The sequence below is a fragment of the Oncorhynchus mykiss genome, chromosome 16 (genome assembly GCF_057628025.1).
Source record: "Oncorhynchus mykiss isolate SJ-2025 chromosome 16, ASM5762802v1, whole genome shotgun sequence".
Classification (NCBI taxonomy): domain Eukaryota; kingdom Metazoa; phylum Chordata; class Actinopteri; order Salmoniformes; family Salmonidae; genus Oncorhynchus; species Oncorhynchus mykiss.
This window is the reverse complement of record NC_143037.1, coordinates 6,283,398-6,297,667: the sequence shown is the minus strand read 5'-3', so window position 1 is coordinate 6,297,667 and position 14,270 is coordinate 6,283,398. Positions and strand designations below refer to the sequence as shown.

Below are 14,270 nucleotides of genomic sequence, written 5' to 3'. Positions count from 1 at the left end.
GACTGGAATGTAAACTGTGGAACAAAGAGACACACTTGGACAATCAAACGTTTGAATAATTACACAACGTCTTTTGAGAATGTGGGAATTTGTCCGTGGGTGTTTTGAAAGAACAACCCTGTCAAAGTTGTGTCATTTAGTGACCTCATGAAACACAGGAGACCCACATTACTGCATCTCTGTTTGTGTACACTTTCCAATTATCAGATTCACATCTAGATGTTGGGATACAATTATTGAGTAAATATGAAACTATTTGTGAAAAGATGTAGTGTGATGTTAGGCTTCTAAATGAGTGTGGATTTTCATAAAGTTTAACTAGTCAATGGCCCTCCTTGAGGCCAGACATCACATCAGGTGTCATGGAATCGGACCTTTTTCCACAGTGTAAAACTTTTCCTACAAAAATGTACATTAAGTCAGAGAACGTCGGAACAGAGTCCCCACGTTGGAATGGCCTCAATTCAAGACCACGCAAACCACGGTGTAAGCTAAGGTTGCAAATGGTTGAATTTCTAAGACCAGAAAATATGAAGCGTTAGCTACATGTGAAATGGTTAAGAACTCTGTATGCTGTCGTGAAAATGTCCTCTGTCTTACCAAATCGTGAGAGCGCAAACAACACACAAGTCAGAGTATATTATAAAGTCCCATCTTTAATTATATATGAGCTTCACCATAGCCCTGTTTGACTCTCGGATCAATTCAGTGTCTATAAATTCTCAGTGTCAACAAAATGGCAACTGAGATCCTTTATAGCAAAGATCCACCCCCTAGTCGACATGACAAACCACAGATCTAGGAAAACTGCACAAAGGAAGATTTTACTTTAGAGAGGAGTATCCCATAGCCAGACAGCATTAGCTATAAATTATCGTTCAGTTTGCTCTCCTAAACGAAGTTCCTATTTTGTTCTTGCTACCACTTAGGACCAAAACATTACCTCATCCAATGGCATATATCAATTGTCAATTCTAGATACTCTCATCTTAAATACACCCCCTCCTGGACAAGCTCACAGAGACAGTGAGCCTCTTAGGTCATATACTAAATCAAGATAAGGGCAACCTCAGAGAGGACATGTAATAGTTAGACACATTCCCATAAGAAGACAAGCCTGACCTCTCTCCTCTCTGGGGCCCAAGTCACTTTTCCCCCACATAAGCATACTTATGAAAATTGATAAAACATCTTATTTATCAATGTTACCTAAAGAATTGTGATTTTGCCACAATTAGACCGTGGAGCGTTGGCTACGCGGCTGGAAATGGTTAAACTCTGAGACTATCGATCATTACAGAATAAGAGCAAATCCTAGACATAGAATTACTAGTCTGCAGCTGGAAATTACGTAAGTCTAGTTCAAGAATACCGACAACCGCCGAAACATCTATTCTATGCGACAACGATGGGTACGCCTGACGTATCCACTAGGAATGAAACTTTTCTGTCGAGACTCTCCAGCAGACGGACCGATGACCACAGACGTGCACTTGTAAATATGTAAATTGCTATTTTATTTTTGAATGAGCGGCCCGTTCATGTAAAGTATTAGCAATTTCTAAGAGTTTCTCTCTCTCGAGCGGTCCATACTCTTTCCTTTGTCTATCAAGCCGTCCTGTCGGTTTCATCCGCTAGGGACTTTTCTTTTTCTATCGTGTATGAACTAATTGTGTGTTTTTCATGTATTTCTGTGATCTTATTTAGTTAGTTAACCTGTTGATCCTACTTGAGACGCAGACGTCTCAAGTAGGCACCTGGAAATGCAAATGCGCTACGCTAAATGCTAAATGTACTCGTTAAAACTCAAACGTTCATTAATAAACAATTAAACCGGTTTTTGTATATCGCTGATTCATCATTTAGGCTAGGGTTCGTGCAGATATCCAAGGGTTTGCGACGTTCAGTAATGAGCATCGATAAGGTAATAATGATACATTAGTTAAAAGCTATACACTCGGTGCTCCTTTCACATTTCACAGTGATGTGCATGTTTTTCTGAGACGTCTTTGAGAATTAATATGAAAACCGTATACTAATATATGAAAATATTACGTAATGTCTCAAAATAGATATATTTCTTACATCTATATTGTTTTATGTCCTGTTGATTCGAAAAGAAAGATGACCAGTTCAATGGGGAAGTGAGCCTGTCAGGTGGCCAGTAGCCTTAAATTTTACATATAATCTCCAGCACATTAATATATAGTCTCCACATTGACTCTGTACCGGTACCCCCTGTATATAGCCTCCACATTGACACTGTACCGTAACACCCTGTATATAGCCTCCACATTGACTCTGTACCGTAACACCCTGTATATAGCCTCCACATTAACTCTGTACCGTAACACCCTGTATATAGCCTCCACATTGACTCTGTACCGTAATACCCTGTATATAGCCTCCACATTGACTCGGTACCGGTACCCCCCTGTATATAGCCTCCACATTGACTCTGTACTGGTACCCCTCTGTATATAGCCTCCACATTGACTCTGTACCGTAACACCCTGTATATAGCCTCCACACTGACTCTGTACTGTAATACCCTGTATATAGCCTCCACATTGACTCGGTACCGGTACCCCCCTGTATATAGCCTCCACATTGACTCTGTACTGGTACCCCTCTGTATATAGCCTCCACATTGACTCTGTACCGTAACACTCTGTATATAGCCTCCACATTAACTCTGTACCGTAACACCCTGTATATAGCCTCCACATTGACTCTGTACCGGTACCCCCTGTATATAGTCTCCACATTGACTCTGTACCGGTACCCCCTGTATATAGCCTCCACATTTTAGTCACCCTAATTTTGGCCATCCTACAAGGGTAAATATTCCAATAAGATTGGTTTACCCATTGGTCATAAGATGTATTTTCTGATTGGACAACCCTAAAATGACACATTTTAAAGGTTGCTAACATGAGGAGTGTGGGAGTGTGGGTTTGATGATGGTGGATGAGGAGGAAAGATGTTCGATGGGTGGATGTGCTGTTGTGGAATAGCATTCTGTTTAGTTCGTCTGTCTCTCTCTTGCTCTTGTGCAATTCACAATATATAATTATAATATAAATTTTTCCTAATTATAAGACTCACTAATAATTTAATATTTCATCAAAATAGTTTTACCTGCTTTTTAAAAATATTTTGATTTAATTTTTTTTGCAGTCATCACTGATCTGGCTCTCAAGCCTGTTTTTATAAAAATGCCCTATTTTATTTCTAATGTAACCAGAACACAGTATAATGCACATCCCACGAATAATGACCCAACTTCTGGTAGCAGCCATTTTATAGAACATTAACACGGGACTCATCAACAATCTCTGAAGCCCAGCTGCTGTTTTTATATTTCACCTTTAGCCAACTTGGATCTATTTGCTAGCTTGGTATTTTATTAGGATCCCCATTAGCTGTTGCAGAAGCAGCAGCTACTCTTCCTGGGGTTCAACATGAAACACAACACAGAACATCAATAGACAAGAACAAATAGACCAGAACTACATAAATTGAACTGTTATGAACACACCCTTCTGTCCGTCTCCTACGGTTTGAAAGGCATGCTAGCCACTTTGTTCAGATGTTGAAATCAAGTTGCTTACCTTTTATTTCTCACAATGAGAACGGGTTTGTCTCATGCTTATTGCACATTTTATAAAACAGACTCGACATCTAGTATAACAGTCTTTGGCTAAAATGCTGCTAGTGGTTTGTGGTACCGTAATGGCGCGTGCGACAAGTTGAGCAAACTTTTTTTATTTTATTATTTGCAGAATCATACTCCTGTTTTAGTAGTGTCTGCTCTGCTCGCAATTTGAAGAGTTGGGAACTGAAAAGGTTAACTTCTCTTCTGTTACAGTAAAAATAATGTCTCAATGTGTTAGTGTACATTATGATTCATTCTGTTGGCCCAAACCTCCAAAAAATGAAAATGGCGAGTTGAAACCGCTTGTCAGAGAGGAAGTAGTTTGTTGTGAGTGACAGGTGGAGGTGTTTGTTGTGAGTGACAGGTGGAGGTGTTTGGTGTGAGTGACAGGTGGAGGTGCTTGGTGTGAGTGACAGGTGGAGGTGCTTGGTGTGAGTGACAGGTGGAGGTGCTTGGTGTGAGTGTAAATGGGAACAGTATAAAACATGAAGGCCCCGCACACGGATCCAGATGGAAACGTGGTCAATGAATTGGGACCTTTTTAACAGTGTGCAGGCCTTCTTGTTCCATACTAGTGTTTTATTTATTTATTAGCACCTATGGTTATTAAGGAGGTGCGTATGATCAAACTTTCCTATGAAGGGTATGCAGAGTCACAGCAGAAGGAGACATGAGAACAAGCAGACCTAAACGGCCCCAAAATACGTCAATATATACATCTGTCTCTCTCTCTGTCTCTCTGTCTCTCTCTGTCTGGTCTGTCTTATATATATATATATATATATATATATCTCAATCACGCTGAAACATATCTTGAATGAATGATATAGCGCCCAGCCCTACTGACAGTACCTCTCTCTCTCTCCCCCCTCCCCAGGTGATGGAGTATGAGAATAGGATTAGAGCCTACTCCACTCCAGACAAGATCTTCCGTTACTTCGCCACGCTGAAGATCATCAGTGAGCACGGAGATGCCGAGGTCTACATGACTCCACAGGACTTTGTCCGTTCCATCACCCCCAACGAGAAACAGCCAGAGAGTGAGTCTAAAGTTGAGACAAGCGCTTAACTCCCAATTGGGTATCATGAAATTGGGGAGAAAAAGGAAGTAAAATATATATTATACATACAGTACCTGTCAAAAGTTTGGACATACCTACTCATTCATTATTATTATTTTTACTATTTTCTACATTGTAGAATAATAGTGAAGACATCAAAACTATGAAAAAAACACATATGGAATCATGTAGTAACCAAAAAAGCGTTAAACAAATCAAAATATGTTTTATATTTGAGATTCTTCAAAGTAGCCACCCTTTGCCTTGATGACAGCTTTGCATGCCCTTGGCTTTCTCTCAACCAGCTTCATGAGGTAGTCACCTGGAATGAATTTCAATTAACAGGTGTGCCTTGTTAAATATATTTCTGTAATTTCTTTCCTTATTGCTTTTGAGCCAATCAGTTGTGTTGTGACAAGATAGTGGTGGTGTACAGAAGATAGCCCTATTTGGTAAAATATTCTGCCAAGAACAGCTCAAATTGGCAAAGAGAAACGACAGTCCATCATTACTTTAAGGCATGAAGGTCAGTCAATCCGGAGAATTTCATGAACTTTCAAAGTTTCTTCAAGTGCAGTTGCAAAAATCCTCAAGCGGTATGATGAAAGTGGCTCTCATGAGGACCTCCACAAGAAAGGAAGACCCAGAGTTACGTTACGTCTGCTGCAGACAATAAGTTCATTACAGTTACCAGCCTCAGAAATTGCAGCCCAAATAAATGCTTCATTGTTCAAGTAACAGACACATCTCAACATCAACTGTTCAGAGGAGACTGTGTCAATCAGGCCTTCGTGTTTGAATTGCTGCAAAGAAACCACTACTAAAGGACACCAATAAGAAGAGGAGACTTGCTTGGGCCAAGAAACAAGAGGAATGGACATTAAACCGGTGGAAATCTTATTTTGATATTTTGAGTCCAAATTTGATATTTTCGATTCCAACCGCTGTGTCTTTGTGATGCGAAGTAGGTACAGTTGAAGTCGGAGGTTTACATACACTTATGTTGGACTCATTAAAACTAGTTTTTCAACAACTCCACATATTTCTTGTTAACAAACTATAGTTTTGGTAAGTCGGTTAGGACATCTACTTTGTGCATGACACAAGTAATTATTCCAACAATTGTTTACAGACAGATAATTTTGCTTATAATTCACTGTATCACAATTCCAGTGGGTCAGAAGTTTACATACACTAAGTTGACTGTGCCTTTAAACAGCTTGGAAAATTCCAGAAAATTATGTCATGGCTTTAGCCTATCGGAAGCTTCTAATTTACATAATTTGTATCAATTAGAGGTGAACCTGTGGATGTATTTCAAGGACTACCTTCAAACTCTGTGCCTCTTTGCTTGACATCATGGGAAAATCAAAGGAAATCATCCAAGACCTGAGAACAAATAATTGTAGACCTCCAAGTCTGGTTCATTGTTGGGAGCAATTTCCAAACGCCTGAAGGTACCACGTTCATCTGTACAAACAATAGTAAGCAAGTATAAACACCATGGGACCACGTAGCCGTCATATCGCTCAGGAAGGAGACGCGTTCTGTCTCCTAGAGATGAACGTACTTTGGTGCGAAAAGTGCGAATCAATCCCAGAACAACAGCAAAGGACCTTGTGAAGATGCTGGAGGAAACAGGTACAAAAGTATCTATATCCACAGTAAAACGAGTCCTATATCGACACAACCTGAAAAGCAGCTCAGCAAGGAAGAAGCCACTGCTCCTAAACCACCATAAAAAAGCCAGACTACAGTTTGCAACTGCACATTGGGACGGAGATTGTACTTTTTGGAGAAATGTCCTCTGGTCTGATGAAACGAAAATAGAACTGTTTGGCCATAATGACCATCGTTATGTTTGGAGGAAAAAGGGGGAGGCTTGCAAGCCGAAGAACACCATCCCAACTGTGAAGCACGGGGGTGGCAGGATCATGTTGTGGGGTGGTGCACTTCACAAAATAGATGGCATCATGAGGGAGGAAAATTCATGTGGCTATATTGAAGCATCATCTCCAGACATCAGTTAAAGCTTGGGCACAAATGGGTCTTCAAAATGGACAATGACCCCAAGCACACTTCCAAAGTTGTGTCAAAATGGCTTAAGGACAACAAAGTCAAGGTATTGGAGTGACCATCACAAAGCCCTGACCTCAATCCTATAGAAAATGTGTGGGCAGAACTGAAAAATGGTGTGCGAGCAAGGAGGCCTACAAACCTGACTCATTTACACCAGCTCTGTCAGGAGGAATGGGCTAAAATTCACCCAACTTGTGGGAAGCTTGTGGAATGCTCCCTGAAACGTTTGACCCAAGTTATACAATTTAAAGGCAATGCTACCAAATACTAAATGAGTGTATGTAAACTTCTGACCCACTGGGAATGTGATGAAAGAAATAAAAGCAGAAAGAAATAATTCTCTACTATTATTCTGACATTTCACATTCTTAAAATAAAATGGTGATCCTAATTGACCTACGTCAGGGAATTTTTACTAGGATTGAATGTCAGGAATTGTGAAACTGAGTTTAAATGTATTTGGCTAAGGTGTATGTACACTTCCGACTACAACTGTGAACAGATGATCTCTGCATGTGTGGTTCCCACCGTAAAGCGTGGGGGTGCTTTGCTGGTGACACTGTCTGGCATTTATGTAGAATTCAAGGCACACTTAACCAGATTGGCTACCACAGCATTCTGCAGCAATACACCATCCCATCTGCCTTGGGCTTAGTGGGACTATCATTTGTTTTTCAACAGGACAATGACCCAACACACCTACAGGCTGTGTAAGGGCTATTTGTCCAAGAAGGAGAGTGATGGAGTGCTACATTAGATGACCTGGCCTCCACAATCACCCGACCTCAACCCAATTGAGATGGTTTGGGATGAGTTGGACCGCAGAGTGACGGAAAAGCAGCCAGCAAGTGCTCAGTATATGTGGGAACTCTTTCAAGATTGTTGGAAAAGCATTCCAGGTGAAGCTGGTTGAGAGAATGCCAAGCGTGTAAAAAGCTGTCATCAAGGCAAAGGCTTTTGCTCTTGACTGGGACAGACTTGAGGCTGGCAACTAAATTAATTGGAAATGTTTTTGGTGGTCCTAATATTTTGCATTATGGTTATTTTATGCTTATGTTAAAATAAATATCACTAAAAAATGTCCTATGGTAGTGAGTTGATGTTGTAGCAAAGTTGTTGGTCTACAAAGCTGGATGATTTCTTCATGCATTGTAAAGTGTTGTAGCCTGTAATGGACATTGTTTTGCGAACAGTAATTAAGTTTCAACGTTTTTACATGCTGTATTTCATTATTCATTTAACTTCTGTGCAGCATAAACGGTGACTCCGGACAGGGTAGAGCTAGCGATGAGTACGTAAACCCGGGGCGGACCTGGCTCGGACCGCTCATGCTATAGGGGGACGTTGGCTGTGTTGATAGACTTGATCTTCTGTCAATCAGTAGGTGACGTGAGACATTTTAACAGAAGTACCAACAGTGACAATTGTAGTTACGAACCGTATTGAAAAAGTACAGATGTTTTGGAGTACCGTGCAACACTCGTGTGTGTGTGTCTCTCTCTCTCTCAGCCATCTGCATCATTCTTGTGTTTATCGGTTCTTATTGAGCTCCATCTCATGGAACTAGACTAAATCATGACACATTGTTGTAGTGCTACAGAATGCCTTGTCTAGTAGTGTTGCCACAGAGCAGATATGTTGTTGAGTGAGCAGAGAGCTGCTGTGTGGTTGAAATCATAGCCGTTTTTTTTAATCCTACAGGCCACTCTCAGGCGGGGTCGGCAGGAAGCGGATGTTTCCATTTTTTCATTTTTTTTGCGACTCGGTATTTAGAAGCGTAACTATTGTTCCCCTGAAACTGACGTGGGGTCTCCAGTCAGGCCTCTCTTTACGTTACCTCAGGCAGGCCCATGTGTGTGTGTGAGGGAGAGCTAATATGGTCTTAGTTAGGTTTGTCACACCTTAGCACTCATCTGTTGTTTTTGTCACACTACTTTGCTTTACCTTGGCCAGGTCGCAGTTGTAAATGAGAACTTGTTCTCAACTGGCCTACCTGGTTAAATATAAATGTATCTTTTGTTCTGTTTTTTTTTGTTTTCTTGCTGGGAAATCTAGTAGAATTAACGTGTTCGTAAAACCCACTACAATCACGCAGTCCAGTGGACAGCAAGCAGTTCAGCAGTTACCTCGGCGGGTCCCGGTGGCAATACATGAATACAAGCGAAAGCTTACCTTGACTTGGAGGAGTTACAGTGTTGGATACTTTTAGCCTGCTAGCTGCTTCCCAGTCCTTAATCCTTCCCGGGTCCTTAATCCTTCCTGGGTCCTTAATCCAGCCAGGTCCTTAATCCTTCCCGGGTCCTTAACCCTTCCTGGGTCCTTAATCCAGCCAGGTCCTTAATCCTTCCCGGTCCTTAATCCTTCCCGGTCCTTAATCCAGCCAGGTCCTTAATCCTTCCCGGTCCTTGGTCCTTAATCCAGCCAGGTCCTTAATCCTTCCCGGTCCTTAATCCTTCCCGGTCCTTAATCCTTCCCGGTCCTTAATCCTTCCTGGGTCCTTAATCCAGCCAGGTCCTTAATCCTTCCCGGTCCTTGGTCCTTAATCCAGCCAGGTCCTTAATCCTTCCCGGTCCTTAATCCAGCCCGGCCACTGAGTTTGCTCGGAAGCATGAAAAGTAACCTGGTAGTATTTGTTGGGTTTCTTGAAGACTGACCTGAGCCTGGTTGGGAGGGTCCTTCCATTGCCTCCCTCACTTCCATTCTTCCCCCTCTTTCTGATTCTGTTATTACAGTAATACTGCTGACCTGAGCTTCACTGTATTAGAGGGAGAGGGGGAAAGAGTGATTTGTAGTGCATTTGACCCACAGCCAGGCCACTCATCTCTCCTTCCAGCTCTCGCTCGCTCTCTCTCTCTCTCTCTCGCCACCACCCACAGTCAGATTCTACGAGAGAGAGAGATTGCAGAGAGCAGCGAAGGAGAGTTTACAGTACATTTACCTCACACCTCTCATCTCTCTCGACACCTAGCTGGCTCTGTCAGACCTAATGACACGACAGTGCAGTACAGGAGAGCGGAGGAGGGGAGATTACAGTGCATATACTGTTGGTATATAGCCTAATAATACCACTCTGGCTGGCTGACTGTATATTTTATTCAATGTTCACTGACTGACTGCCCCCTGGTAAATAGACTTTCCTTTGTTGTGTTCTGGCTGACTGGTTTCTCTAGCCCCTGGATAAATGCTTCCTTAAACTCTATTTATTACATTAAGGATTGGAACGGAATCAATGGAACGCTATCCAACCAATGGAAATCACTGGACATTCTATTAATTCCAGCCAGTCAGCTGAGCCCGTCCTCTTATAGCTCCTCCCATCAGCCTCCTCTGCTAATCATGTAGTCTGGTTGAAATAGTTCCACTGGACTTCATTCTATTAATTCCAGCCAGTCAGCTGTGCCCGTCCTCTTATAGCTCCTCCCATCAGCCTCCTCTGCTAATCATGTAGTCTGGTTGAAATAGTTCCACTGGACTCCATTCTATTAATTCCAGCCAGTCAGCTGAGCCCGTCCTCTTATAGCTCCTCCCATCAGTAGTCTGGTTGGTTGAAATAGTTCCACTGGACTCCATTCTATTAATTCCAGCCAGTCAGCTGAGCCCATCCTCTTATAGCTCCTCCCATCAGCCTCCTCTGCTAATTATGTAGTCTGGTTGAAATAGTTCCACTGGACTCCATTCTATTAATTCCAGCCAGTCAGCTGAGCCCGTCCTCTTATAGCTCCTCCCATCAGTAGTCTGGTTGGTTGAAATAGTTCTACTGTACTGAGACTGGATCTTAATAAATAACTAGTTTCCTTTTTTCTTGTTGAAAGGTTTTAAATGAGTTTTCAGAAGAGAAGGTGGGTCAGTCGAGTTCTGCTTCAGTTCCCTACCGTTTTTATTTGTTAATTTATAAATTAAATTAATTTATAAATTAATCCCACAGAAAAATAGTGGAGCACACAGATGATGTGATATGTCCTAGGTTAAGATTAATATTAGCACTGAGCTCTTAAAAACATATATTTTTGTTAAAATTCCACCCCTTAAAGTAATCTTTTAATCTTCAGGCTTGAATGGTTTTGCGTTTAGTTTAGGGGCGGAGGCACGCGGCGAGAGAGGGAGGGGGGGGGGTGCTGCAGCGAGAGAGGGGGGGGGCCTGACGGTGAATCTCAGTAAGACCAAAATAATGGTGTTCCAAAAAAGGTCCAGTAGCCAAGACAACAAATACAATTTCTATCTAGACACTGTTGCCCTGGAGCAGACAAACTAAACATCAGTGCCACAGGTAACGTCCACAAAGCTGTGAACGAGCTGAGAGACACGGCACGAAGGGCATTCTATGCCATCAAAGGGAACATAAAATTCGACATATCCAATCCGTTTAGTTTAGGGGCAGAGGGGCGCAGCGAGAGAGAGGGGGGGGGGGGGGCACAGCGAGAGAGGCGGGGGGGGGCGGAGGGAGGGGGGGGCACAGCGAGAGAGGCAGGGAGGGAGGGAGGGGCGGAGGGAGGGGGGGCACAGCGAGAGAGGCAGCGAGAGAGGGAGGGGGTGGATCTCTCTCCTCTATCGTTCCAGTGCGCTACACTGCAGCATCTCTCTCCTCTATCGTTCCAGTGCGCTACACTGCAGCATCTCTCTCCTCTATCGTTCCAGTGCGCTACACTGCAGCATCTCTCTCCTCTATCGTTCCAGTGCGCTACACTGCAGCATCTCTCTCCTCTATCGTTCCAGTGCGCTACACTGCAGCATCTCTCTCCTCTATCGTTCCAGTGCGCTACAACTGCAGCATCTCTCTCCTCTATCGTTGCAGTGCTCTACACTGCAGCATCTCTCTCCTCTATCGTTCCAGTGCTCTACACTGCAGCATCTCTCTCCTCTATCGTTCCAGTGCTCTACACTGCAGCATCTCTCTCCTCTATCGTTCCAGTGCTCTACACTGCAGCATCTCTCTCCTCTATCGTTCCAGTGCTCTACACTGCAGCATCTCTCTCCTCTATCGTTGCAGTGCGCTACACTGCAGCATCTCTCTCCTCTATCGTTCCAGTGCGCTACACTGCAGCATCTCTCTCCTCTATCGTTCCAGTGCGCTACAACTGCAGCATCTCTCTCCTCTATCGTTCCAGTGCGCTACAACTGCAGCATCTCTCTCCTCTATCGTTCCAGTGCTCTACACTGCAGCATCTCTCTCCTCTATGGTTGCAGTGCGCTACACTGCAGCATCTCTCTCCTCTATCGTTCCAGTGCGCTACAACTGCAGCATCTCTCTCCTCTATCGTTCCAGTGCTCTACACTGCAGCATCTCTCTCCTCTATCGTTGCAGTGCGCTACACTGCAGCATCTCTCTCCTCTATCGTTCCAGTGCGCTACAACTGCAGCATCTCTCTCCTCTATCGTTCCAGTGCTCTACACTGCAGCATCTCTCTCCTCTATCGTTCCAGTGCTCTACACTGCAGCATCTCTCTCCTCTATCGTTGCAGTGCTCTACACTGCAGCATCTCTCTCCTCTATCGTTCCAGTGCTCTACACTGCAGCATCTCTCTCCTCTATCGTTGCAGTGCTCTACACTGCAGCATCTCTCTCCTCTATCGTTCCAGTGCTCTACACTGCAGCATCTCTCTCCTCTATCGTTCCAGTGCGCTACACTGCAGCAGACTTTTCCTATTTTGCTAATACACTTCCTGTTGATGTTCATTTAGAGCTGGACTATTATTGGCCTGCCAGAAGCATTTGGGTGGACGTTTTAGTTAAGTGAGGTTGTTTGCAAGTTTTGTATCGTTAAGTTGAGCTGTATTGAGGTGGGGTGTACTGATGACATGTAGCCGAGAAGACTGTGGACATTTTTAAGGCCTTTGTTGTATCTATGAACACCCCCCCACATTCATACCGTCTGCACTCCTCCACTGGACGATAATACATGTTATGGCAAATCCTCTGTGGATGACTGGGTTCTTCCTTGTAAATTGTTTCTATGAAGTTGCTGTTCAATTGCTCTACCATTATTATTGTAGGAGGTATTCTGGGTGGGGTTACCCTTGTGCTGATGAGGTATTCTGGGTGGGGTTAGCCCTGTGCTGATGAGGTATTCTGGGTGGGGTTAGCCTTGTGCTGATGAGGTATTCTGGGTGGGGTTACCCTTGTGCTGATGAGGTATTCTGGGTGGGGTTAGCCCTGTGCCGATGAGGTATTCTGGGTGGGGTTAGCCCTGTGCTGAGATGTGGGTTTTATATGGTGTGTATTCTCTTTTCTCTCCACTGGCTATCTGGTAAACAGGCTACACTCTAGGCAGTCTCTTCTGCTGATGTGTGTGGGTCTGGTAGTGGTACTCTCTCTCTATTCTACTCTTCTCCTTTCGGCAGGGTTAATACCTGCCTTCCGCCCGATCACAATCTTCATCTTTACCCCTCTAATAAATACCGCTACACGCTCACCAACAAAGAATTCACAAAATGGGACAAACCCCAAAATATACTTTGTGTACAACTCAAAGCTCCAAACAATGCAGAACTAGGACTGTACCCACTAGTTATCTACATCCAGGAAAAAGATGGACTGGGGTAGGAGTGAGGACTGTACCCACTAGTTAGTAGTGAGACTCTATCGAGGAGAGATGGACGGGGGTAGGAGTGAGAGACTCTATGGAGGAGAGATGGACAGGGGTAGGAGTGAGAGACTCTATGGAGGAGAGATGGACAGGGGTAGGAGTGAGAGACTCTATGGAGGAGAGATGGACAGGGGTAGGTGTGAGAGACTGTAGGAGAGATGGACGGGGTAGGAGTGAGAGACTATGGAGGAGAGATGGGTAGGAGTGAGAGACTATGGAGGAGAGATGGACGGGGGTAGGAGTGAGAGACTATGGAGGAGAGATGGACAGGGGTAGGAGTGAGTGGGACTATGGAGGAGAGATGGCCAGGGGTAGGAGAGACTATGGAGGAGAGATGGACAGGGGTAGGAGTGAAAGACTCTATGGAGGAGAGATGGACAGGGGTAGGAGTGAGAGACTCTATGGAGGAGAGATGGACAGGGGTAGGAGTGAGACTCTATGGAGGAGAGATGGGTAGGAGTGAGACTATGGAGGAGATATGGACAGGGGTAGGAGTGAGAGACTATGGAGGAGAGATGGACAGGGGTAGGAGTGAGAGACTATGGAGGAGAGATGGACAGGGGTAGGAGTGGGACTATGGAGGAGAGATGGACAGGGGTAGGAGTGAGAGACTATGGAGGAGAGATGGACAGGGGTAGGAGTGAGAGACTATGTAGGAGAGATGGACAGGGGTAGGAGTGAGACTCTATGGAGGAGAGACGCACAGGGGTAGGAGTGAGAGACTCTTATCTTCATTGATCCACCTGACAGTCAGTCATTCTGTCTGTTCCATTATTCATTGATCCAGCTGACAGTCAGTCATTCTGTCTGTTCCATTATTCATTGATCCAGCTGACAGTCAGTCATTCTGTCTGTTCCATTATTCATTGATCCACCTGACAGTCATTCT

At 44.0% G+C, this 14,270-nt stretch overlaps 1 protein-coding gene across 1 annotated transcript in view; it reads left to right on the top strand.

The window, feature by feature from the left end:
* The window catches only part of micu1 (mitochondrial calcium uptake 1), a 108,357-nt gene that overhangs the window by 24,536 nt on the left and 69,551 nt on the right, over positions 1 to 14,270 (top strand). Inside the window, exon 4 of the mRNA XM_036946048.2 lies at positions 4,536 to 4,698. Within this exon, the coding sequence (XP_036801943.2) occupies positions 4,536 to 4,698 (163 nt within the window). The remainder of the gene's footprint in view (positions 1 to 4,535; positions 4,699 to 14,270) is intronic.